At 43.2% G+C, this 26896-nt stretch overlaps 1 protein-coding gene across 2 annotated transcripts in view; it reads right to left on the minus strand.

Moving 5' to 3' along the window:
- Positions 1-6456: 6456 nt before the first annotated feature.
- Positions 6457-26896, minus strand: part of LOC125461474 (ubiquinol-cytochrome-c reductase complex assembly factor 1) — a 127904-nt gene continuing 107464 nt past the window's right edge. For both annotated transcript variants that reach the window (XM_048550298.1, XM_048550300.2), the window contains 2 exons: positions 21884-21997; positions 6457-8244 (listed from right to left, as the gene is read on the minus strand). In XM_048550298.1, the coding sequence (XP_048406255.1) occupies positions 8110-8244; positions 21884-21997 (249 nt within the window). In that variant the 3' untranslated portion in view covers positions 6457-8109. The remainder of the gene's footprint in view (positions 8245-21883; positions 21998-26896) is intronic.

Here is a 26896-nt window from a genome sequence, read left to right on the forward strand (position 1 = left end):
AAATCTCGTTCTTGATCCTTTTACGAATGAGAACAGCTTCTCCCCATCTACTCTACCCAGACCACTCAGGGATTTGGAAAATCTGTCAAATCTCCTCTCAGCCACTTTCTTCCCAGGGATAAGAGGCCCAACCATTCCAATCCATCATCATAATTTAAGTTTCTCATCTTTGCAACCATTCTTGTAGATCTCTATCCCCCCTCTCCAATGCACACACATTTTTTCTGCAATGTGGCTCTCAGAACTGTATACAAAATTCCAGCTGAGATCTAACAAGTGACCAGTACAAGGTCAGCATCACTCTGTGCTCTTTTACTCTGTGATGCTATTAATAAAGCCGACAATGCCATGTTTATTTTTATTAATTAACAGGATGAGGGCCACGCTGGCTAAGGCAGCATTTATTGCCCATCCCTAATTGCCCAGAGAGCTGTTCAGACTCAACCACATTGTAGTGAGTCTGGAGTCACATGTAGGCCAGACCAGGTAAGGATGGCATTTCCCTCCCTACAGACATTAGGGAATATTAACGACCTTCTCCCTGTCCTACTATTGCTCAGTAATCCGTGCACATATAGACTCAAATCCCTCTGCTCAGGTATCCCTTTTAGACTTGTACCCCAGGTTTTGTATTTCCATATCTTCCTACCATATTACACAACCTCATACCTCCCTAAATTAAACTTCATCTGCCACTATCTACCCAGTCCACCAACTTGTCTGTGTCCTTTTGAAGTTCTACACCTCCTCCTCACAGTTTATAATTCTTTCAAGTTTCTTACTGTCTGCAAACTTTGAAACTGACTGCAAAGTAAGGATAAAGAACAATGCAGCACAGGAACAGGCCCTTCGACCCTCCAAGCCTGTGCTAACACATTTTGCCCTTCCATACTAAAACTGGCTTCACTTACAGGATCCATATATATATATATATATATGTATATATGTATACATACATACATATATATCCATATATCCATATCCATATCTCTTCCTGTTTGTGTATCCATCCAGGTGTTTCTTTAATGTTGCTATTGTGTCGGCTTCCACCACTGCCTCTGGCAGTGCATTCCAGGCACTCACCACCCTTTGTGTGAAAAATCTGCCTTACACATCTCTTTTAAAATCCATCCCCCCCCTACACCTTGAACCTGTACCCCCTAGTAATTGACTCCTCCACCCAGGGGAAAAGGCCTCATACTTTTCACTGAATCCGTACCATTCACGACCATATAAACTTCTATCAGGTCGCCCCTCAACCTCCTGTATTCCAGTGAAAACAAACCCAGTCTATCCAACCTTTCTTCATAGCTAAAATCCCCCATACCAGGCAAATCCTGACAAACCTTTTCTGTACCCTCCCCAAAGCACCCACATTCTTCAGGTGACCTGAACTGTACGCAGTAGATCTAGTTATTAATAGTTACCAGGAAAAGCAAGGGTCTCAACTCAAACCCTGGGGAATTCTACTAGAAAATTTCCTGCATCTTGTAAAATATCCATTGACCATTACTCTCTGTGGCACAGTAAACCTGGAATGAAGTACACTCCAGAATGTTCAAAAGGAACATCTGAACATAGATTGGCTGAAAGTCTAGCGGAACTGGTCATTATCTCTGAACCTGTCAAATTTTTCAGGAAAGCACTTCTGGACAACTTAAAGACTATACTGCTGACACATGTGCAAGGGAAGATGCAACTGCAAAGCTATTGTGGGCTGATGCCATCTTCAGCTGTGGGACTCTACAATACAAGCATATGGACGTACAAGGAATAGCATAGGTTAGATGGGCTTGAGATCGGTATGACAGGTCAGCACAACATCGAGGGCTGAAGGGCCTGTACTGTGCTGTAATGTTCTATGTTCTATGTTCTAATAACTATTGCAGCAGTTAACAGGGTCAGCTAGACATGAAAATCTTCAATAAGATGTGGATTGTCTTATCCACTGAAACAGCATCCAGCATTTTGTGACAAATACAAGCAATGGTCTAGAAGAGGTCATTGGGTTAAAATACACAAATCCAAGTGTTCAGAGAAACCTAAGGGAAACACAATACCCCACAGTAGCACTGCCAACCGGAAACAACGTCAGGGTCGCAGGTGAAATGATGTTCCCATGAATATGGAACGCAGGAAAACCAACTCAAAAGATTGCAAAGCACCTTAGGTCAATGGCCATGTCACTGCTGATAGTAATTCACTTCACTCACAATGGATTTAATACCTCTTTCATGCCTGCCCCACCTCCCTGCTTCAGCGCAGTCTGTTTAAACAATGAAAAAAGGGAACTCAGACAAGGTGCTTTTTGAGTAGCAGGAGTTGAGTGTGTGCATCTGGGCCAGAACATCTGCTTTAATATTAATGATGTTGGATGAAGTATAAACATTAGACAATATTCCCTTGCTCTCCTTTGAATAGTGTCATAGTATCTTGTGATATTGCTGTCACTTTAGAAGGTTATTTTGTCCCTTTTTTTTGGAAAGAGAAGTTATAAAGGTAAGGGGCCCTGAGCAGCCTGCCAGGACCACCAGAGTAAACAACTTGAGACTCGTTGGGTCTTTTTTTAAAACAACCTGAATAGGTGTGGCCATTGTCTCTCAGATCCAGATTTCTGGGCTTTGTGTTCTTTCCCCCCCAGTAACTCTGGTGAGTTGGAAGCTTCAGTGAATGATTCCTAGCTGCTCCTTTCTCCGAAATGTCTCCATGTTTTTTCCTCCTGGATCAGGGAACTGCACGTAGGAATCAATGTCTGAACTTGTCGTTTTTTTTTAACCAAGGGGTGTGTTTATGGAATGTTACTGCTGCAAAAATTGGAGGCCTATGATTGCACGAGGTAGGTTTCCATTCTTTTATTGCAGCTGCAGCAGCAGGAGCCGGAGCGGTGAGAGCAAGGAGCAGGGTCCTGCCGGGAAGGTAAGTTCTTTACTTCGGCAGCAGAGCTGAGTGGGAGCGGCTGAATTGCGCTCTGGGAAAGTGAGTCAACTGATATATTTGGGCAGTGGCTAAACCCGAGGCACTAAACGTGTAGTGTCTCCCACCCACGCTCCTCCTCTGACCCAAAAAAATACTCTGCCGTGTTGATAAGGTAAGGGTTTTTCCTTTCCTTTTTTAAATAGTGTGCTGGTAAGTAGAGTGAATTGGTACAAAGCTTTTTTCAGTTTTATTATGAGATATTATAGTACAACAAAGTTAAATGAGTAAAAATGGCAGGAGATCCCAGACCCGTGTTATGGTCCTCTTGCTCAATGTGGGAGCTCAGGGACACGACTGATTGTCCCTGACTCCTACACGTGCAGGAAATGTGTCCAGCTGCAGCTCTTGTTAGCCGCATGGCGGCTCTGGAGCTGCAGATGGACTCACTTTGGAGCATCCGCGATGCTGAGGGGGTCGTGGATAGCACGTTTAGCGAATTGGTCACACCGCAGATTAGGATTGCTGAGGGAGAAAGGGAATGGGTGGCCAAAAGGTGGGAAGAAAAAGCAGGAAGGCAGTGCAGGTGTCCCCTGCGGTCATCTCCCTCCAAAACAGGTATTCCATTTTGGATACTGTTGGGGGAGTCGCTCCCCGTGATGAAGACAGCAGTAGCCAGGCTCGTGGCACAGTGGCTGGCTCTGCTGTACAGAAGGACGGGAAAAAGAGTGGAAGGGCGATAGTCATTGGGGATTCAATTGTAAGGGGAGTAGATAGGCGGTTCTGTGGTTGAAATCGAGACTCCCAAATGGTATGTTGCCTCCCAGGTGCATGGATCAGGGATGTCTCAGATCAACTGCAGAACATTCTGAAGGGGGAGGGTGAACAGCCAGCTGTTGTGATGCATATAGGCATCAACGATACAGGTAGAAAACGGGATGAGGTCCTACAAGCAGAATTTAGGGAGTTAGGAGCCAAGTTAAAAAGTAGAGACTCAGAGGTAGTGATCTCAGGATTGCTACCAGTGCCACGTGCTAGTCAGAGCAGAAATGAAAGAATAGGCAGGGTAAATGAATGAGAAATGGTGCAGGAGTGAGGGGTTCAGATTTTTGGGACATTGGGACTGGTTCTAGGGAACGTGGGACTATTACAAATTGGATGGTCTACACCTGGGCAGGGCTGGAATCAATGTCCTGGGGGCTGCTTTTGCTAATGCTGTTGGGGAGGGTTTAAACTAATGTGACGGGAGGATGGGAACCAAATGAGGTGATTAGTGGACAGTAAAGAGGAAGCAACTAAAGCCTGTAAGGAACTAGATAATGATGGATGTTGAGGTTAGGGATAGATGTTTGATTACTCGAGGTTAAGTCAGCATGAGGGGAGAAGTGTTGGGTATTCTAAAAGGAATGAGGGTAGACAAGTCCCCAGGATCAGATGGGATCTATCCCAGGTTACTGAGGGAAGCGAGAGATGAAATAACTGGGATCTTAACAAATATCTTTGCAGCATCCTTGAGCACAGGTGAGGTCCCAGAGGACTGGAGAATTGCTAATGTTGTCCTCTTGTTTAAGAAGGGTTGCAGGGATAATCCAGGCAATTATAGACCGGTGAGCCTGACGTCAGTGGCGGGGAAGCTGCTGGAGAAGATACTGAGGGATAGGATCTATTTACATTTGGAAGAAAATGGGCTTATTATTGATAAACAGCATGGTTTTGTGTAGGGAAGGTCATGTCTTACCAAGTTGATAGAATTCTTTGAGGACATGACAAAGTTGATAGATGAGGGAAGGGCTGTAGATGTCATACAATGGACTTCAGTAAGGTGTTTGATCAGGCTCCCCATGGTAGACTGATGGAGAAAGCGAAGTCACATGGGGTCCAGGGTGTACTAGCTGGATGGCTAGAGAATTGGCTAGGCAACAGGAGACAGAGTGTTGTAGTGGGAGGGAGTTTCTCAAAATGGAGAACTGTGACCAGTGATGTTCCACAGGAATCTGTGTTGGGACCACTGTGATATACATAAATGATCTGGAGGACGGCATGTATGGTCTGATTAACAAGTTTGTAGATGGTACTAAGATTGGTGGAGTAGCAGATAGTGAAGGGGACTATTGGAGAATGCAGCAGAATATAGATAGACTGGAGAGTTGGGCAGAGAAATGGCAGATGGAGTTCAATCCAGGCAAATGCGAGGTGATGCATTTTGGATGATCCAATTCAAGAGCGAACAATATGGAAAATGAAAAAGTCCTGGGGAAAATCGATAAAGAGAGAGATCTGGGTGTTCAGGTCCATTGTACCCTGAAGGTGGCAACGCAGGTCAATAGAGTGGTCAAGTAGGCATATGGCATGCTTTCATTCATCCGACAGGGCACTGAGTTCAAGAGTTGGCATGTCATGTTGCAGTTGTATAGGACTTTGGTTTGGCCACATTTGGAGTACTGTGTGCAGTTCTGGTCGCCACATTACCAAAAGGATGTGGATGCTTTGGAGAGGGTGCAGAGGAGGTTCACCAGGATGTTGCCTGGTATGGACGGTGCTAGCTATGAAGAGAGATTGAGTAGATTAGGATTATTTACATTAGAAAGACAATGATTGAGGGGGGGACCTGATTGAGGCCTACAAAATCACGAGCGGTATTGACAGGGTGGATAGCAAGAAGCTTTTTCCCCAGGGTGGGGGACTGAATTACCAGGGGTCACGATTTCAAGGTGAGCGGGAAAAAGTTTAAGGCAGAAATGTGTGGAAAGTTCTTTATGCAGAGGGTGGTGGGTGCCTGGAACTCGTTGCCAGTGGAGGTGGTAGAGGTGGGGATGATAGCATCATTTAAGATGCATCTAGAGGGATACATGAAAAGGTAGGAAGCAGAGGGATACAGATCCTTGGAAAATAGGCAACAGGTTTAGATAGAAGGTCTGGATCGGCACAGGCTTGGAGGGCCGAAGGGCCTGTCCTTATGCTGTAATTTTCTTTGTTCTAAATTGGAACAGTTAATTAGTAATAGGTACTGTATCTTTTACTCAGCTAAGTTTTCCAATAGTTACGTATTTCTAAATTTCCTTTCTTTAGATTTTAACCAGAGTGAATAAATAAATTGAGTTGGCTTAATGTTGAGTAGTTTGACCAGTCGCATCATATCTGGAACACAACCTTTAAAATAACAAAAAGTTCAGGTCTTAAAGTATTTTCAGGGGGTCTGGTCTGGTCCACGGCAATCTCCATCCCAGTAGGCAACAACAGCGCGGTTAAATGTCTCATCAGAAAGAGGGCACCCTTGACACTATCGCTCAGTATCAGTACTGCACTGGGAATCTCAGCCTTGATCATACACTCAAGTCTCTGGATTCTACTGAGTCTCAGTTAGTACCTATTGTTGGGGATAAGGAGTTAAATCATGTTCAAAAATGATTGCTTCAGAGTTCATATCTGAGTCTCAGAAATTTCCAAAGCATAACTGGTTACTGGGGGCTTTTTTAAAAACTTGATTTCTTCAATCTTTAATGCAGCAGCGTAGAGAGAAGTGAAGAGACCGACAAAATACAGTGCAGGTTTACAACTTTAATTAGCACAGGGTATGGTTCAAACTGCAACATAAATTCAGAAGTGGAAACAGTAAACTCATAATTTAAAACAGCAATATTACAGAATTTCAAATTGTAATGAAATCCAGGAACTGCAATCTTCCTGACTAAACTGTTTTAAAGCATTTGATAGAGGAATCTATGCATATATATATACCTTTTTAAATATATAGGAAGATAGCCAACAGACTGACTCAGCACACATCAGAGGTAGAACCTGTACCCTTCGCATCTTCTGGGTTCAGTTTCATAAGAGGTAATGCACCCTGTACTCTTAGTTCATGGAGAGTTACTTTTCCATTTCTATGAATTGAAAATCGATAAAGTATTGTTAAACGCTGCGAAACTGCAAGAATAAAAAGGACATTTCACAAGGATGAAATAAGGATGAACAACCAAGAGACAGCAGTTAAACTGCAGTAAAGCACACAAAGGTGTTTGGGCACTGTGAACCCTGTCAAGGGCAAGGCCTGAAAAATCTACAGACTGGAACACTTGATTAAATTATAATATGAAGCTTGAGGTTAGTTTCATGTAGTTTCCAAATGTGTATTTAGTTCCTTTGCTTAATGGCACTGGCTGCCCATTGTGCCCAGAGAATGTATTTCTATCGATTTTTCATGATCTCAGAATGCCCCTAATGTGCTTTACAACCAATGAGTACTTTTGAAATGTATTCACTCTGATATCAGGGAAGGAGTGTTAATGCTGGATTACTGTTGCTTACAGTGTCATCTCAGTAGTCATTATAACGAGGATCTTGTAGTCACTGTACCACAAATTAAAAACACATCAGAGGGCACAGTATTAGAAATAAAATACTGCTGAGACTGTTTGATTCTTGTTGAAACATTGTGGTTTTGTTCCCACCCAACTTTTGACTTTGTTCCGTAGGTGTGCAAGGAAGAATCGCAAACTATGGGACAATCCCATGAGTATGTTGTACCAGTGCTTCATTCTGTATATCGCAGCCTCTTGGCGCATGCCAGCAGGGTCCACCTCAAGTTATGTTTTCACGCACACATTTCTACAATACATTTGAACCTTGGACCCATTACATTTAATAAAAACCCATTGGGGAAAACGTGATTGGTTGTTCAATTTTATGGAAAAAGTTTAACAGCAAGGGCAATTTCATTTGGGTTTACCTACAAACGACTGTCTTCAGAAACTCTGAGGTATCCCGTCTCTGAAGCCTGACTGCCATGATGCCTAGAGCTTGTGTGTTGGCCAAATGTCTTCATAATACTGCAAGCATCACCCAAAGCCTACATGGAAGATCCCTTCAGTTAACCTGACAGAAAACACAGAAATGAGCCCACATCCTTCTTCAAGACAAGGAACCAAAACTAATTTGGTGTCACCCTTTATGTAGGTTCACTTGAAATTGACAGGCTGTGAGAATACTTCCACCAGGGCCAATGGAGCTCAAAGACAGGGTTCCTTACAGAATGTGACAGCGAGGGTATGGAGCGAGGAAACAAAAAGACTCAAGAATAAAGACGACGCTTTTAACACAGATGTATGAGGGTTTGAGTTATCCTGTTCAAATGTACGATTGTCATCAAGCACTTCTGTGCCCCAACTGCTGCAGATCTAGACAACTGCTCTTTGCTCAGAGCCCCTCGTCATTGTACGCTGGGGCTATGGGCTTCACAATGCTCTGTGGGTTGTCCTCCAGCAGGGGTCTCCATTTGATCTCTCCTGTCAGCAGCAGGTCCTCTCCATTGAGCGAGTCCAGGTACTGAATCTGAATTAAAAATAAGACAAAAATCAATCAAGGCAAAACCCACTGCTGAAACTTCTTATCCTCTTGGTAACAACTTGTCCCTCAAATGAATAAAAATGAAAGCAACAGACTACCATCAGAGCTGAGAGCTTATACCTACTATAAAGGATCGAAGAATCTGGAGTTGTGTGTTCTAGAGGTGAATAAATAAATACTATGAAAGATCATGATAAGGTTTTCCCATTTGTTATTGCTATTAAATCTATTGACCCTATTATAAAATCAAATAGGAAATAGAGAAGGTGGTAAGAATGTAGAATTTATTACAAGGAATAGTCAAGGTGAGAAGCATTGATGTGAATGTTAATTAAACACAAGGGAGAAAGGTGAGGAGGTAATGTTGATGGAGTTCAATGTGACGGGGGTGGAATGAAGCTTGTTGGACTAAATGCCCAATTTCTGCATTGTACACAATTGCTAATTACACTAATCCTTTGCCCTGTGGAAGGAGATGTTCTAAACTAAATCAATTTTCCAATGAATAGACCAAAGCACAAAATTACAACGTTCAGACTGGGCTTGTCATAACTTAGCATGACCTTAATGGAAGCAGTTCGTAAGATTTTTCCCCAAGACTAGACCATAGAAAATAGCAACAGGAGTAGGCCATTTGGCCCTGGAAGCCTGCTCTGCCATTCAATAGGGCCATGGCTCGTCCCCTTTTCTGCCCCTTTCCCACAACTCTTGATTCCTCAACTGATCAAGGATCTGTCATTCTCAATTTTAAATATCCACATGGACTCTGCCCCCACAGGTCTTTGTGGCAAGGAGTTCCAAAGACACTCAACCCTCAGAGAAGAAATTCCTCATCTCTGTTTTAACTTGCTACTCTTTATTTTGGAGTCGATGCTCTCTGAACCTCGACTCTCCCAGGAGAGGAAACATCATCTCAGCATTTACCCTGTCAAGCCCTTTAATAATCTCTGAATGAGTCTCATTTGATTAAGATTAGGAGGAGTTAGTTTATTGAATAGCATGTTTCTGTTTTGACTGACACTGCAGAAAAGAGAAAATAATATGCTTGACAATATGGGGTATCAAAGGCAGATATGGAAAACATTGACATCAAGTGCATTGCTTCTTAATTTTGCTGTGACCTTACCTGACTCGACACTACTTTCACAACCCACTTCCCAGAATGTTTGAAGAGAAAATGAGCTGAAAACAGGAGCTCAGTTAATTGTCCATTTCCTGATTTCAAATGAGAGAGATTACTGGCCCTGATTACACATCCCAACACCACAGAAGTTTTTGTTTACGAAAGGAAATTTGTCTGAAGAATTTACTGCGTCAGTCACAACTTGAACATTTCCTGTGGTCACAAGCAGAACTGAACAACTGTTAGCGACAACCCACATGGTGGTTGCTTTCACTTTAGCTCGCCGTCAGTACTTCAGGATTTTTTTCTTCTTTCATATCAAGGTGCCAGGTAACCTACAGGACAAAGCTGTGGCTGATGTTCTGATCCACATTTGGTACCTGGAGCCCTGAGTGAAGATTTTCTTCCTCCAAGAGGGGAAAAACAAGCAGGGGTCAAGACAGCAGTTGACATTCTTATCCTACAACAGAGAAGAATTTGTATGCACATTCACAAAATAGTTCTAATATCGGGAGGCATGGGAGAACACCCAAAAGCATTTGCTTTTTGACCTTTTCCAGAATAACATCTTGAAATGGAAATTGCTGGAAAAGCTCAGCAGGTCTGGCAGCATCTGTGGAGAGGAATCAGAGTTAATGTTTCAGGTCCGGTGATCAGTTCTGAGGAAGGGTCACCTGACCTGAAACATGAACTCTGATTTCTCTCCACAGATGCTGCCAGACCTGCTGAGCTTTGAGCAACTTCTGCTTTTGTTTCTGATATACAGCATCTGTAGTTCTTTCAATTCTTAAACATATTTTACGATGAGTGTTTCAAACAGATATTTCTCTAACTCCAATTTGTCCAGTTGAGATTATGGATAATTGACGTACACAAAGATACACTGAAAACTGCCTTATTTTCTTTGAGATTGAGTCAACAGAATTTAAATTTACATAGCATCCTTAACATAATAAAATGATCCAGAATGCTTCACGGGAGCATCATCAAACAAAACTCTGACACTGAACTACTTAAGGCGATGTCTGGCGGGGGGTTGGGGGGGTTAACTAAAAGCTTAGTCAAAGAGACTGGTTTTTAAGAAGCACCTGAAAAGGAGAAACCAAGGTAGATAGAGAGGTGATACAGAAAGGAATTCCAGTGTTTACAGTCAAGGTAGTTGAAGGCACGGCTGCTAATGAAGCGACTAAAAGAGGGCAGCCTTGAGATGGAAGACCGAACAAATTTTGGAAAGAAGATGATTACAGAAATAAGGAGGACACAGTACTGAGGGGAGTTCAAGGCTATTTTGCGCCTATTCTGCTGTCACGTATCTCTTACAATTCTCTGACCTGAGTCATCTTTATTTCAAATTCTCAGTTTCAAAACAATCTTTCCTCACTATCAGAATCAAAGTATCTTGCGATATGCTTACCATCAATTTCAGACAGCCTTTATAATTAGGCAGATTGAGTATAATAGTGGAGAACGCTTGGCCACAATTCTGTAAATAGGTCATTTTACCACTTCAGGAATACTACGTACATCACAGATTAGAATATATATGCTGGCCTTATATCAACACCAGAGTTGATTCACCAGACTGACAGCTGAAGTTAAAGGAATATACGATCAGGCGAGAATGCATAAATTAACCTGGCTTTATTGGAATATAGACTGTTAACTGGTGAAATGATTGAACATTTTAGGATTTGAAAATAAATTGTTAGGTTCACTTAGGAAGAAGGTTCAAGTATATTATTTGTAAGCTTGCATTTTATAGCAGCAGGACCATGCATAGTTTTAACTTTGAGTTATATTTCCATACTGTGTACAAATTCAATTCATGATATCAAGAAACAATTGGAGACATTGGAGACTGAAAAGGCTGTGGGGCCCTGTCGATGCTGCAGCAATAGTGCTAAAGACATATGCTCCAGATCTTCCCATTTCCACAGCCAAGTTCTATCCGACAATATAGAAAATTGCCCAAGTGTGCCCTGTGCACAAAAAGCAGCACAAATCCAACCCGGCCAATTACCGCCCCATCAGTCTACTCTCGAGCATCAGTAAAATGATGAAAGGTGTCAGTAACAGTGCTATCAAGCAGCACCTGCTCAGCGATGCACAGCTTGCGTTCTGCCAGGGCCACTCAGCTCCTGACCTCATTCCAGCCTTGGTTCAAACATGGACAAAAGAGCTAAATTCCAGAAGTGAGGTGAGAGTGACAGGCCTTGACATCAAGGCTGAATTCAACCGTGTGTGACATCAAGGAGCTCGAGCAAAACTGGAATCAATGGGTATTGGGGGGCAAATGCTCCGGTGATTGGAGTAACACCTGACACACGGGAAGATGGTTGTGGTTGTTGGAGGTCAATCATCTCTGCTCCAGGACACCTCTGCAGGATCTTCGAGGTAGTGTCCTAGGCCCAACCAACTTCAGCTGCTTCATCAATGATCTTCCCTCCATTATAAGATCAGAAATAGGGATGTTTGTCAATGGTTGTACAACGTCTAGCATCATTCCAGGCTGCTCAGATACTGAATCAGTCTTTTGTTAAAATTCAACAAGATCTGGACAATATCCAGGCTTGGGCTGACAAGAGGCAAGTGACATTCACACCACACAAATCCCAGACTATGACCATCTCCAATCAGAAGCAATCTACCTCTTGACATCACTGATTTTCCCACTATCAACATTCTTGGGGTTACCACTGACCTGAAACTCAAGAGGACTCTTCACATAAACAACATGGCTACAAGATCAGGTCAGAAGGTGGGAAAACTGCAGCCAGTAATTCACTTTCTGATTCCCCAAAGTCTGTCAACCATTTATGGCACAGAGATGGAACACTCCCCACTTGCCTGGATGGGTGCAGCTCCAACAACAATCAATAAGCTCAACACCATCCAGAAAAAGCAGCCCACTTGGCTGGAACCACATCTACTCCCTCCACCAGTGACACTCAGTACACACTGCTGCTACAATCTACAAGGTGCTCTGCGGAAATTCACCAAAGATCCTGAGACAGCACCCTTCAAATCCAGGATCACTTCCATCCAGAAGGGGATAAGGGCAGCAGATACACTGGAACACCACCATCCTGACATGGAAATACATCGCCATTCCTTCACTGTCGCTTGGTCAAAATCCTGGAATTCCCTTCCCAATAGCACTGTGGGTCAACCCATAGCAGGTGGACTGCAGCAGTTCAAGAAGGCAGCTCACCACCACCTTCTCAAGGGGCGACTAGGGATAGGAAATAATGCTGGCCCAGCCAGCAACACCCATGTCATGTGAGTGAATAGGAAAATGCATGTGGTGATACACTATGCTCCTCAGACTAAGAAAGAACATCTGCTTGGACAATAATTATTTAACTGGGGTGGTGAATGGCCAGATCAGAGTGATGGGGGCACAGTACAAGTCTGAATGTCACTATGTAGGTTAATAAGGCCATGTACACGAATTACTGGGGCTCATTTCCAGACGGCTGGATATGAGGTAGAAAAGTTATGTTTGACCCTTAATGAACTTTGATAAGGCCACGTTTGGTATACTCTAAACGGTTCTGGCTTGCATACTATAAAAAGAATATAAAGATCAAGTCTCCCACTCAAAAGGCCATCATAAGAGAGAGATGAGTGGTGTCTTAACCTTGGTGTCATGCTGCATTGCAAACCAGCTGTCCAGCCAACTGAGCTAGCTGAATATGAAGGCACAGCAGATGGTGTAAAAAAGAGGAACTCAAATGATGGCAGCATTGAGAGCTCACAAAATTCCACAAATATCAAGGAGTTGAAAGATCAGTTGATCTGTTTTTAACAGCGCTGTTTGAGAAAGGAATAAACTCCAGAATAATTTCACAGAAAACAGGAACTGCAGATGCTGGAGAATCCGAGATGATAAGGTGTGGAGCTGGATGAACACAGCAAGCCAAGCAGCAACTTAGGAGCAGGAAAGCTGATGTTTCGGGCCTAGGCCCTTCATCAGAAAGGTCTAGGCCCGAAACGTCAGCTTTCTTGCTCCTAAGATGCTGCTTGGCCTGCTGTGTTCATCCAGCTCTACACCTTGTTATCTCCGATAACTCTAGAATCTTGCTCCTTTCCAAAAGCCACCTTGGGATTTTTAAACATCTGGAGCACTTGGACACAGACATTAAGGCACCTCCACCGATGCGGCAATCTCTCAACACTCTGCAGCAAATGACTCAGCTCCTGATTCTCCGAAGCTATTCCACCTTCCACAGGGCACAAAGTCAGGATGAAATACTCTCCTTGCCTGGATGAGTGCAGCTGCACAAACACTTAAATGTTTCAACATGAATAACATCCTGGGCAATCAGTGCACCTCACATCCTAGGGGGAAAGAAAACGCTCCTTTTGGCATCAATACCTCTCTCCTCAAGTCATACATCCAATCCCGTGATTGCCAAATAGGATTCATTCCAGACTGGCCTAGGACTGTAGCTATTAATATTGTTATTCCTAGGGCTCTTTTTACCTGATTCTTGGACAGCGGGTCTGTTGACAGCAAGATCCTATCACTGGAAATTTCAGGGGTCTCCCGCAGCTTTAACCAAATAGGAACTGTGACAGTTGTACAACAACAGCAGGTGTTATTCTACCTATTTCCAGCATCAAGCAGCACTGCAGTCAGCGACACTGAAACTGCAACCGGTCCATTCTCAACAGAAGTGTAAAGATCAGCTGGCTGAGAGGGCCCAGAGAAATCAGATCAAAAACAGATTTGGAGTTGGCAAACCTAACTCCTTTATTTAAAAAGTGGTGTCAGAAAGAAGGAAACTGCAGGCAGCTCACTTAACATCTGTCATAGTGAAGATATTAGAAGCTATTATTAAAGAAGTTACAGCAGGGCATTTGGCTCAGTTCAATGTAATCATGCAGTGTCAGCATGGTTTTGTCAAAGGGAATCACGTTTAACCAGTCTGGGGGGGGGTTCTTGCAGGAGGTAACATGGGCTGCATATAAAAGGGAACTCGTGAATGCCCTGTACTTAGGTTTCTCAAAGACATTTAATAAGTTGCCACGTCAAACGTTACTGTGGAAGGTAAAAGCTCATGGTGTAGGAGTAGCAAAATGACATGGATGGAAGACTGTCTGGCTAACAGGATGCAAAGTGTTGGTACAAATGGATAACACAGTGCGGAGCTGGAGGAACACAGCAGGCTGGGCAGCATTAGAGGAGTAGGAAAGATGATGTTTCAGTTTGGGATCCTTCCTCAGAAATGGGGGAGGGGTAGGGGGCTCTGAAATAAACAGGAGGGGAGTTTGGGCTGGGAAAGGTAGGTGGTGGTGGGGATTGGTCAGCGAGGTGGGAGGAGCGGACAGATGAGAGAGAAGATGGATGGACAGGTTGGGGGTGGGGAGATTTTGAAGCTAGTCAGAATCAAGAGGAATATTCCATTTTAACATATTCTAACATTTACTCCAGGCAGGTTACCTTTGATTCATTAATCCATTTCTCACATGTTTAACTGCTGTGTTATATCCCACTAAACTTACACCACCACAGTAAAGAATGTTGAACCAACTGGCGTGAGAGTTTAGGCAATACTGTGGTTACCAACTTGCCTCCATTTGTTTTGGAGCTGACATGGAACAAGCATTTTCCATTCAAATGCCTTGGGAGGAGCATAGTGTCAAGGCAAAGCAGAAACTGGCCCTTTGGGAACATCGGTCCCTCTCTATTATAGATTAAAAACCCGGTTATCAATTATGAGGCACTCTCTCTATTGTTGTACATGGTGCAGGAGTCATTTTCCACTTTATCTGGAGGTCTAAGATGGACTACGTCTCGAGGGACACCATGAACAAGACTCGGGGGGAGGAAGAACATACCCACGCTCATCCCGATGGCCACCTTTGTGTGTGGCTGCATCAAGCTGTGTGTAGACCCTCGGCACGCAAACACCAAGTGTCACTACATCCTGAGGGTCTACCTGTCCCCAGTGTTGCAAAGGATAGGACTGGCCTTGTTGCCGCTGAATGTTCCATGTAGTTGGACTGTCCTGTATAATTTGTTCTTTATGGAAAAACTTGCAAAGCAAAACACCCTTGAACACAAGTCAATCAGGAGTAGTCAGCACATTGCATCCTCAAGCCCCTGCAGGAAAAGAAGAGAGTAGGTCCTGTTGGGTTGTTGCCTGAGCAGACCATCGAAGTCAATTGGCATAATGCCTCATCACCAGAGCTTTGCAACAAGCACCAGGACTGGTGTTGAGAAGGGCACCCCCCTGTGAGATCCTTCATGTATGCCCAGTCTGTATGCCATGGCACACTACCCTGGAAGCGACTGCTGAGGGAAGGAGGGGAATAAATGTGCCTTTGCAAGGCAAGTCTGGAGTGAGATGCAGTGGTTTTTGTCAAGGTCCATCCCGAACAGGTCTGTGACACAGGACTCTGCTCTACGGTCTGTTCCATGGGACACACAGTGAGACAAGCATCAACTGTACCTGAAGGACTGTCGACTCAGTGAAAGATGCTCTTTGGTCTGCCTAAAACATTTTAATCTTTCACAGCAAAGAGTTGACCTCGACCAAGTGTTGTAGACTGGCACATTCCAAGGTTCTGAATTATGTGCTGAGGGATACAGTAAAGCTTGCGGCTTTGGGGCAATGGGGAAAGACCACCATCTCAGATCTCTCTGCCAAAGTTAAATGGGGCTCTGTTCAGTTATGGGACTCTCCCGGTATGCAAATAAAGTCTCGTACAAGTCAGAAATGCCTTAGATTTGTTTGCTGGATACAGCAAAACTTCAATGTTTGTTTGTTTCTTCATGTTACTGTAGAGAACTGAACTGATTTGGTGACTATGAATATAGAGATATTTTTATGAATAAAGTATATTTTTGAAATTAAGAAAGGAACAAGTACTTCCCATTCACTGTCATTTCCTGGATTCATAAATTAACCATTACTGGTTTTTAAACTTCGTCTCCTAAATTTTACATAATCGAGTCACACATGGGGATAGAAAATTTAAGTTGCAAAAACCAGTACGTTTTATAAAAAAAAAATAAACCCACATTTGTAGGGTTCAACATGAAAGTTGATTGACTGGACTGAGAGAACTACAACTGATTTTGCCACTAAAAGTGCTGTTTTTTAAAAATCTGAATTGGTGACTGAATGCATTCCCAGGTCAGAGTAAAGTGACTGTACTATCAGTGAGACAAGACACTGCCAAAATGCAGGGCCTCTCTGTAAGCAGACGACCCTGCCTGTGCTCAGGTGATTTGTGCCACTTCTCACGTTCTTCACTTATTTTCATGCAGAAGTCTAGATGGTGCAATCCAAAGCCAAAAGTAAAACTTCTAAAAATGTAGCTTTCATGGTTCTGATAAATTGAAAACTTTCGACATTCAAGATGGAACCAATCTGACGAATACAAAACATGACAAGAAATAGAAGACAGTGAGCAGAATGATAGAGCGGTCAGAAGGTATGGACAATGAAAAGCAATTACATAAATCTCATTCTCCCTGAAACAAAGATGGAAGGGGGTGAGGGAGGACAAATATGACTGATATTTAAAGTCTGAAGGTTATTTTTAATGTCGTTCACAATGAGCTGCTTTGCCTTTTTCAAAACAGTGGAACTGGAAGACTCAGTCTATGTTTGTTGGGCACAATCTTAAAATCAATCTGCAAAAACATCACTGCATTGATTTATTTTTTCATGAGGCAAATAATGGATTTGGCTCCCAAAGGTGGATGACAATAGAAACAATGGGCATTCATTCATTGAAATACAAATTACACAGATTTCTTTCAGAATTCCTTCCGATTCGCTCTTGGGATTTGCGCATACCCTACGAGGCCAGTGTTTTATTGGCCAGACTGTGAGGAGACTGCAGGGAGTGATATAATCTAGCTACAAGATGAGAAATAATGTGGCTGGTGTTCAATGTTTGGGAGGAACAAACAACTTCTGACATTTGGGCATCGATTCTCTCCATCGCTAGGGGTTTTCTCACCGTATTACAAGGTCTTTTGTAGACTAGTTCATACAGACTGACTGCTATGAATAATGAACAACTCCATCATCATGGTGCTTGGCTCAGGTCAAGAAAACCTCCTGCTGATTATCACTGCACCCCAAGCCAGGCGTGGGTGACTCCACAGTGAACAACAATTTGACAAAGCACTGATGGTGGTAAAGGCACAAATTGCACTGAGTACGGAATTGCAGTGTCAATCCTAAGAGTTGCTCCTCAGCATTTTGACTGTCCAAGCTGGCTGAGTCTCAATGGATATCACTGCAAGACTGCACCAGTGGCAGGTGGTGAAAGCCTACTTGACCCAGTTCTCACCAACCCACTCATGGTAGAGGGCTGGGTGACGTGGTGCAATGAAAACAGTCAGTCTCTCAATGTCAGCAAAACTAAATAAACTGATCATCGGCTTCATAAAGAAAGGAGGAGCACACGCCCCCATCTACATCAACAGAACTGAAGTTGACAGGGTGAGCAGCATTAAGTTCCTTGGAGTGACAATAACTGACAACCTGTCCCTGGACTTCTCATGTAGATGCGACAGTCAAGAAGACACAACAATACCTCTTCTTCCTCAGGCAGCTCAGGAAATTTGGCATGTCCATAAGGTCCCTCACCAACTTCTACAGATGCACCATTGAAACCATTCTGTCTGGGTGCATAACGGCCTGATACAGTAACTGCTCTGCCCAGGACTGTAAGAAACTACAGAAGGTGAAGTGCACAACCCTGACCATCACAGTAACCAAGCTTCCATCCATGGACTCTACTTACATGGCTCACTGCTGCGGAAAAGTGGGCAACTTCATCAAAGTTCCATCACATCCCGGTAATGATCTCCTACAACCTCTTCTGTCAGGCAGAAGATACAGAAGCCTGAACACACGTACCAGCAGGTTCAGAAACAGCTTCTTTCTGGCCGTTATCAGGCTGATGAATGGGATCTAGTCCCAGATAATGTAGCCTGCAATGTAACCTGTATGCCTCTAAGTCTTTTTGATCTGTGCATCCTTCACTTGCTGTGATCTGCTTGTACCGCTTGTAAACAAAGCTTTTCACTGGCACACATGACAATAGAATCAATCAACAATCAATCTCAGATGCATCTGTCCATGTTAATATTGGTAGGAGTGGCTACCGAACAATCTTGGGAGATGAAGAAACCATATTCCATCTCAGTCTGCAAACTCACGTTCCAACGTACCCCCCACTCTAACATTACCATCAAACTAGAGACCAACACAAGGTTAATGAAGAGTGCAAGAAGGTAATCAATAAATTTACTCCACTGGCCAGTCTCATTCGTAAAATTTGAGCTAATGAGTCAGTTATAGCATAGTGTTACCAGAATCAATATGTGAGATAATGGATTTCTTACAATTCTCTGCTACAAGCTGTAAAACAGACAGGCAGATTTATTCCAACTAGTGAATCACTAGAATATACTTCCACAGAATTGATGTCAATAAAAATTAGCAAAGCAATAGCACCACATCAGGTGCTTATATTATGTACTGAGTTGAGTAATGCCGAGAATAGAGACATGCTGTTGGAGCTTTATCTCACACATGCATCAGGACAGACTCAAGAATGCCAAATTTCAGGGAATAATAACTTATACTGTATCAGTAACAGGGTACTGTCCAGATGGCAAGCAAATTCGTCATAGACAATACATTAGAGAACAGTTATCCCCAAGCTTCTTTTTTTAAAAAAATAAATTTTGTCAAGAGATGCCGTGGGCAATGCACCAAAGAATAGCATTTGCCAAAGTTTTGTTTCATTGGAATGGCACAACGCCTGGACAAGTTATTATTTCCCCCTGCAGAGGATTAGCAATTAGGACGAACAGACCGCAAAGGGCTCCCAGCAAGTGAGAGTCATTTTGTGGTGAACATGACTGATAATCTTAAATTGATTGGAAACACTCAGCAAGTCTGACAGCATCTGTGAAGAAAAAAATCAGAGCTAACATTTTGGGTCAGGTGACCCTTCCTCAGAACCGTAAATGTTCGTTCTGATTTTTTTAGTTCATAGATATCGCCAGGCCTGCTGAGCTTTTCCAGCAACTTCTGTCTTTGTTCCTGATTTACAGCATACGCAGTTCTTTCAGTTTTTATCTTAAATTGGCTGTTAGAGTAATACCTCACACACTTGGGTTTGTTCAATAAGTACTGTCAAACTGGGAATCACATTTAATGTTGATACCACAGCAAGTCCTCTATTAAAGTTGTCCCACTGCATGGCATTTTACTTTGACTGTGTTAACAAAAGTAATGACATTTAACACTGGTTTACTTTAGCATAGCTGGCACATATGATTTCTTCTTTAGATTGCATTCTCGCATGACCTCTCTCCCAGAATTTGTCGTCCCCAACCCACCGGCTCTGGTTTTCCCTGTGGTTCCCGAAGCCCCGCTCCCACTCTGCACTCTTCTCAGAGACCCTGGGGGTCCTCTTCCAAACTCACATTGACATCCCGAGCTCCATCTCATGGCAGATCGTAGTCAGTGAAGGTAATCCTGGGAGTCCAACCACTCCCGGCAATCCCAACCTCTGCCACTAGACGGAGACTGGTCCATTCTACAGCATTTCACTGTAAAGGGGAATGCAGTCATTCTTAAAAATTACACTGCATTTCTTTAATGCTTTGCAATGCATTTTAAGTCAACATATGCACAATACAGTATTTCAAGTTTTAAAGTTCTTTTCTAAGTGTGAAATGTCAGAAGAAAGCTAATGTTGCTCTTTACGGGAAACTATGATTCTCTTGAAGTCATAGAATCCCTACAGCATGGAAACGGGCCATTTGGCCTAATGAGTCCACACTGGTCCTCTGAAGAACACCCCACCCAGATCCATCTCCTATTCCTGTAACCCTGCATTTCCATTGACTAACCCACCTAGCCTGCAAATCCCTGAGCACAATAGGCATTTTCCCAAGGCCAAACCACCTAACTTGCACATACTGGGACTGTGGGAGGAAACTTGGAGCACCCGGCAAAAAAATCAAAAAGACATAGGGAGAATGTGTAATCTGCGCACAGTCACCTGAAGATGGAATCGAACCCGGGTACCTGGCGCTGTGAGGCACAAGTGCTAACCACTGAGCCATCGTCCCGTCCATTTTGCTTAAAATTGAGATTCCCAGGAACACGATCACAACTTTAAATGACAACTGAGATAGTAGAAAGTGCAAATGCTGGAGAATCTGAAATAACAAGATGAAGGGCTGGATGTACACAGCAGGCCAAGTAGCTTCAGAGGAGCAGGAAACCTGACATTTCAGGCCTAGACTCTTCTTCAGAAAAGATCTTTAGAAGAAGAATCTAGGCCTGAAACATCAGCCTTCCGGCTCCATTGATGCTGCTTGGCCTGCTGTGTTCATCCAGCTCTACACCTTGTTATCTCTATTTTAAATGAGAACATACTGCTTGTTCTGAGTGCTGTGAATACAAGCTGTCGAATTAGATCAATTGTAAATACACACACACACACACACAATAATTTGGAACTGGTCCATGTGATTTGACTTTGACACAGAAATAGGCTCAAGCAGAAGCCTGGAGGAATTGAAGTACCAGTTATCACATCTTAACACAAAACAGGGACAGCTGCATGCTGAACACAAACTCACACTGATACAAAGACCCAGAGACGGGAGACAGAAACAGCTGTAATCACAAAGCAGGATGCTGATAAGTGTTCTCACACATTGTTTGAGGAGAAGGGATAGGAAATTTAAAGACCAAGGAGTTGGCAGAGTGAGCTTTGTTGCTGGAAGCCAGTCTGGGAATTTTCAGGAGACTGAGCAGAACGACTTTCAAAGGGGCACTGGAAGACTTGCACTGGTGTAGCGGGGAGGAGAGAACCTACTGTAGATCTGGGCAGGGGTATGGGACCTAATCTTGAAGGCTACGTTTCTGATGGGAGTTTGACAACTTACAAATGAATGTATTTCAGATGTTAGTAAATGAAGGGAGAATTATCCTTCTTATAGTTTGTTGTGTCAATTGCTTGTTATATGTTCAGTCCAAGTCGATTTTAGTACAAAACATGAAAGCTTAGCTTGTAATTCTTTTCATTAATCACTGGAGAACTCACTTCTTTTTAAAAGTTATCAGTCTCTACGAAATCACGACACTCCAAAAGCTTGTGATTTCAAATAAAGCTGTTGGACTATAAACTGACGTCATGTGAGTTCTGACTTTGTACACTTCAGTCCAACACTGGCACCTCCACATCATGCTAAACTCCAGAGAAACTTACTTTGCCACTAATCATAAGATAACCTTTTTATTCGAACAATCAAAGTTTCTGTGAAACTCTGCCGTGCCCCCTCTGAAACAGGTATATCTTCCCTTAAATGCGGAGATCAAAACTGCACACAGTATCACAAATGTGGTCTCACCAACACCCTATAATGTTGTTGCAAATGTAGTGAGGTTCTGATTCATTAAAAAGTTAAGACTACCAGCTCAAATTTGTTGCACTGTTGCTGACCTGCTTGCGGACATATTCCACCATCATCTCCAGCTGTCCCGGGTCCTCGCACTGCCTGTTGAAGAAGTGTCGCCATAAAGATGCAGCTAACACATGGTCATCTGATAAAATTCCCTGAATAAAACCAAAAATTCCTCATTAGTGACAACACAGCGCACAAAAAAGAAATAAGCTTCTAGGCATGTTTGACAAAGTCAGGGATGACTGTAAACCAAAAAGTTATCGTGGTCATGTTTTGGTACCGGTTTCTGGAATAAAAACATGAGAGCGCACAAATAATGAAACAAAATGTTAACACTTTCATTTATATATCACCGCATTGCATTTGTTGAAACAGCTCAAATTGTTTCACTTGATGTGGTTGACTCAAGGGGAAATTAGGGACAGGCAACAAATTCAGACCTTGTCAGCAATAACCACATAGAACATAGAACAGTACGGCACAGAACAGGCCCTTCAGCCCACGATGTTGTGCCGACCATTGATCCTCATGTATGCACCCTCAAATTTCTGTGACCATATGCATGTCCAGCAGTCTCTTAAATGTCTCCAATGACCTTGCTTCCACAACTGCTGCTGGCAACGCATTCCATGCTCTCACAACTCTCTGTGTAAAGAACCCGCCTCTGACATCCCCTCGATACTTTCCTCCAACCAGCTTAAAACTATGACGCCTCGTGTTAGCCTTTTCTGCCCTGGGAAATAGTCTCTGGCTATCAACTCTATCTATGCCTCTCATTATCTTGTATACCTCAATTAGGTCCCCTCTCCTCCTCCTTTTCTCCAAAGAAAAAAGTCCGAGCTCATGTAAGAATTAAAAAAAACTTTTGATTGACTATACTTATTAACTAAATCAAAATAGCAAAGAAATAAATGACGTGGAAGCCTGGTTTTGGTGAGATTGGAGGGCACAATGCTGGTTTGGTGTATTTCATCCAACTACCCATGTTTCCAGTAACTGCCTCAGCAGAATTAATAATCTTGCAGTGAATCAGAGACAAGTTCAATCCTAGATAACAAAGTGTGAGGCTGGATGAACACAGCAGGCCAAGCAGCATCTCAGGAGCACAAAAGCTGACGTTTCGGTCAATCCTGACTAGACCCGGAGAATATACACACTTTTCAAACACTCCCATACGAATAATGTTCTTAGAAGGTAAACTGGAGTCTGAAAATTGTAAATTTATGTGCACTTTAATCATAAAATGACTTCTACACCCCTGGTGCCATAACAAGGGAGTGCTGTATGGTCAGAAGTGGCATCTTTCAGATAAGATGTTAAACTGCCATGTCTGAGCTGGGAATTTCACCCTGGTATCCAAGCGGGCACTTCTCTTTCAAACAACCCTTTAAACAGATTGTCTAGCGACTACCTTCATGCTTTTTGTGAGGCCTTGCTATTTATCATATGACAATCTTGTTACCAACATCACAATGTTGCAAAGTACATCATCGGCTCTAAGTACTTTGGGATGTCTAGAGACCATTAGGCAGAGCTGCCACTGAGCCAGGACTGACAAATAAATAATGAGAAAAGAAGATGGAGGAAGCGACAGAATTGTGGCTACAAGAGCTGCTCCTTTTTTTTGGGTATTTTCAGTGTTGGAGCTGGTTTCCTCAAATTCTAGGAACAGTAGTTACTGTTTTATAAGCTGTTGCATTGTTTGGGAACTAAAATAAAATCAAATCAAAATAACGGCACTTTAAAAAGGAGGAAGCGATTCAAAGGCAGTGACCACATAAGTGAATGAGCTGCCAGGGGAAGTGGAGGAGACTGGTACAATTGTAACATTTAGACAACATCTGGACGGATAAGTGAATAGGAAGAGTTTAGAGGGGTCCAGATTTATTTTGGATATCTGGTCAGCATGGATGAGTTAGACCGAAAAGCCTGTTTCTGTGCTGTATATCTCTACGACCCTAATGAAAGGTGACAATGAAAAATACCTCCTTCGTACAATAATGAAGAAATACAATCATGTCCATCAGATGGCATGAGATTCACTGTGCCACTCTAATCAATTCACTGCTCCACTCTAATCTTTTCATGTTTACTTTAAAGACGGGTCTGTGGCTTGACCCATCGACTATTTCTGCTCATGGGTCAATTCTTTTGACAAAAGGTCAAAATGATACAATTTTGTACTGTGGAGCCATTCTACCAGGAAATCCAGAAGAGCACTCGAGTCCATTCACTGTTCAAGGGGGAATACAGAGAGAGAAATAGATAGAGAGAGAGAGAGACAGAGAGAGAGAGACAGACAGACAGAGACAGGCTGATGGTGAAGTGGAACGGGGGCGCGGTTGGGTGGAAGAGAGAGAGAGAGAGAGAGAGAGAGTGAGGAGGGGGGTAAGGAGAGGTGGTAGGAGAAGGACAGGGAAAGGGAGGGGGGTAAAAGCAGAGGGAGGGAGCAAGAAAAGGGGGGGGGGAAGGAGAGGGAGGGAGCAAGAAAAGGGAGGGGGGGAAGGAGAGGGAGGGAGCAAGAAAAGGGAGGGGGGAAAGGAGAGGGAGGGAGCAAGAAAAGGGAGGGGGGGGGAAAGGAGAGGGAGGGAGCAAGAAAAGGGAGGGGGGGGGGAAAGGAGAGGGAGGGAGCAAGAAAAGGGAGGGGGGGGAAGGAGAGGGAGAAAACACTATGGAATGAAATCAGGCTCCACTCAATTTTCCTCCCAGTTCTTGGCTCACTGAAACAGGACACGTGTATATAAAAGGCACGGAAATGTAGAAGTGGTATTTCATGAGATTACTTCCAAATAAGACAAATCAATGCCAAATGATTTTGGTTTAGAAACACAGTATAGGCTTGTTCTGTCCTGAGCTTTTTGATAGAAGTTATATTATTTTAGTACTTTTCAGCTAAAGCACACATGAAGAGTATTTGGAAGCCAAAAGAGTTCATAGAGGCCACATCCATAGAAGGGAACATCTATAACTACAAGGGCATAAACAAAATTAGAAGGTAATGCACGGTAATTTTTAACTCCAATAGGCAATTCAGAAAAGACTTCTTCATCCAGAGAGTGGTTACTATATGGGAAGAATGGGTTGAGCTTGATGTGTTCCAAAAAGAAAACATTGATAAGAATGATGTAGGCTATTTGGTTCCTTGAGCCGTCCCCACCATGTAATAAGATAATGGCTCATCTGATTGCACTTTCTGCAGGATTAAGGAGAATCTCAAGGCATTTTATATGTATATTAGGAGAGTAGCTTGGGAAAGATTGATCCAATCAAGGACAAAGAGGGAATTTACGCGTGGAGTCAGAGGAAGTGGGTGAGGCCCTTAATGAGTACTTTGCATTGGTATTCATTGAGAAGGATATGAATGGTAGTGAGGTTAGGGAGGGATATGTTACTCTAGGGCATATCGGTATTAAAGAGGAAGCAGTGTTGAAAAACATTAAAGGTGGATAAGTCCCCAGGGCCTGATGGGATCTATCCTGGGTTACTGATGGAGGCAAGGGAGGCAGCTGCTGGGGCCTAAACAGAGGTCTTTACATCCACTTTAACCTAAGGTGAAGTCCTATAAGACTGGAGAATAGCCAATGTAGTCCCTTTGTCTAAGGACAGCAACTGGTATAATCCAGGAAATTACAGGCTGGTGAGCCTTATACGAGTGGTAGGGAAAATACTGGAGAAGACTTATAGGGGCCGGATTTACTCACGTTTGGAAAAGAATGGACTTGTTATGGACAGTCAGCACGGCTTTGTGCAGGGGAAGTCTTGTCTCAGAAATGTGACTGAGCTTTTAGGCAAAATGATAAACATGATTAATAAGGGTAAGGTAGTTGATATAATTAACACTGACTTTACTAAAGCATTTGACCGGGTCCCTCATGGTAGGTTGGCTCAGAAGATTACGTCACATGGGATCCACAGTGAGTTGGTAAACTGGATACAAAATTGACCTGGTCACAGAAGACAGAAGGTAGTACGGAGTTTTTCTGTTTGGAGGTCTGTGACTAGCAGCGTTTTGTGAGGGTCACTTGGATGACTTGGATGAAAATGTAGGAAGTCTGTTGAGCAAGTTTGTAGATGACATGCAAATCAGTGGACTTGTGGATAGTGAGGAAGGCTATCAAAGGATACAGCAGGATATAGCAGTGTTGGAAAGTTGGATGAAGAAATGTCGCATGAAGTTTAATACAGAGAAGCGTGAAGTAGACAGAGAACATTACAGCACGGGAACAGACCTGTCAGCCCACTATTTCTGCGCCAACCATGATGCCGTTCTAAACTAATCCCATCTGTTTGCACACGGTCTGTCTCTTTCTATTCCCTGTCCGTCCACGCGTCTGTCTAAATGCCTCTTAAACGTTGCTATCGTATCCGTTTCTACCACTTTCTTTGGCAAAGCACTCCAGGGCACATCTCCTTTAAACTTCACCCCCCTCATCTTAAACCTATGTCCCCTGGTATTTGACATTACTGCGAGGGAAAAAGACTCTGACCATCCACCCTATCCATGCCTCTTATAATTTGATATACTTTTATCAGGTGGCCCCTCAGCCTCCAACACTTGTGAAAACAATCCAAGTCTGTCTAGCCTCTCCTTATAGCTAATACACTCCAATCTAGGTAACAATCTGGATGTCAAATGCAAGAGAAAAAGAATATAGTAAGCGGCAAGACCTTTAGGGACACTGACATGCAGAGGGAACTTGGGGTATAAGTCCATAGCTTCCTGAAAGTGGCAACACAAGTGGATAAGGTGGTAAAGGTGGTGTATGGCATGCTCCCTTCACCAGTCAGGACACGGAGTATAAAAGGTGGCAAGTCACGTGTGTAAAACTTTAGTGAGGCTACATTTGGTATATCATATGCAGTTCTGGTTAACACATAATTGGAAGAATGTCGAGACTTGGAGAGGGTGCAGAAGAGATTTACCAGGATGTTGCCTGGATCGGAGTGTATTAGCTATAAGGAGTGGTTGGAAAAATTGGATTGTTTTTTGTTAGAGCATTGGAGGCTGAGGGGCAACCTGACAGAAGCATATAAAATTATGAGAGGTACGG

Source organism: Stegostoma tigrinum, chromosome 19 (genome assembly GCF_030684315.1).
Source record: "Stegostoma tigrinum isolate sSteTig4 chromosome 19, sSteTig4.hap1, whole genome shotgun sequence".
In the NCBI taxonomy this organism is placed as follows: Eukaryota; Metazoa; Chordata; class Chondrichthyes; order Orectolobiformes; family Stegostomatidae; genus Stegostoma; species Stegostoma tigrinum.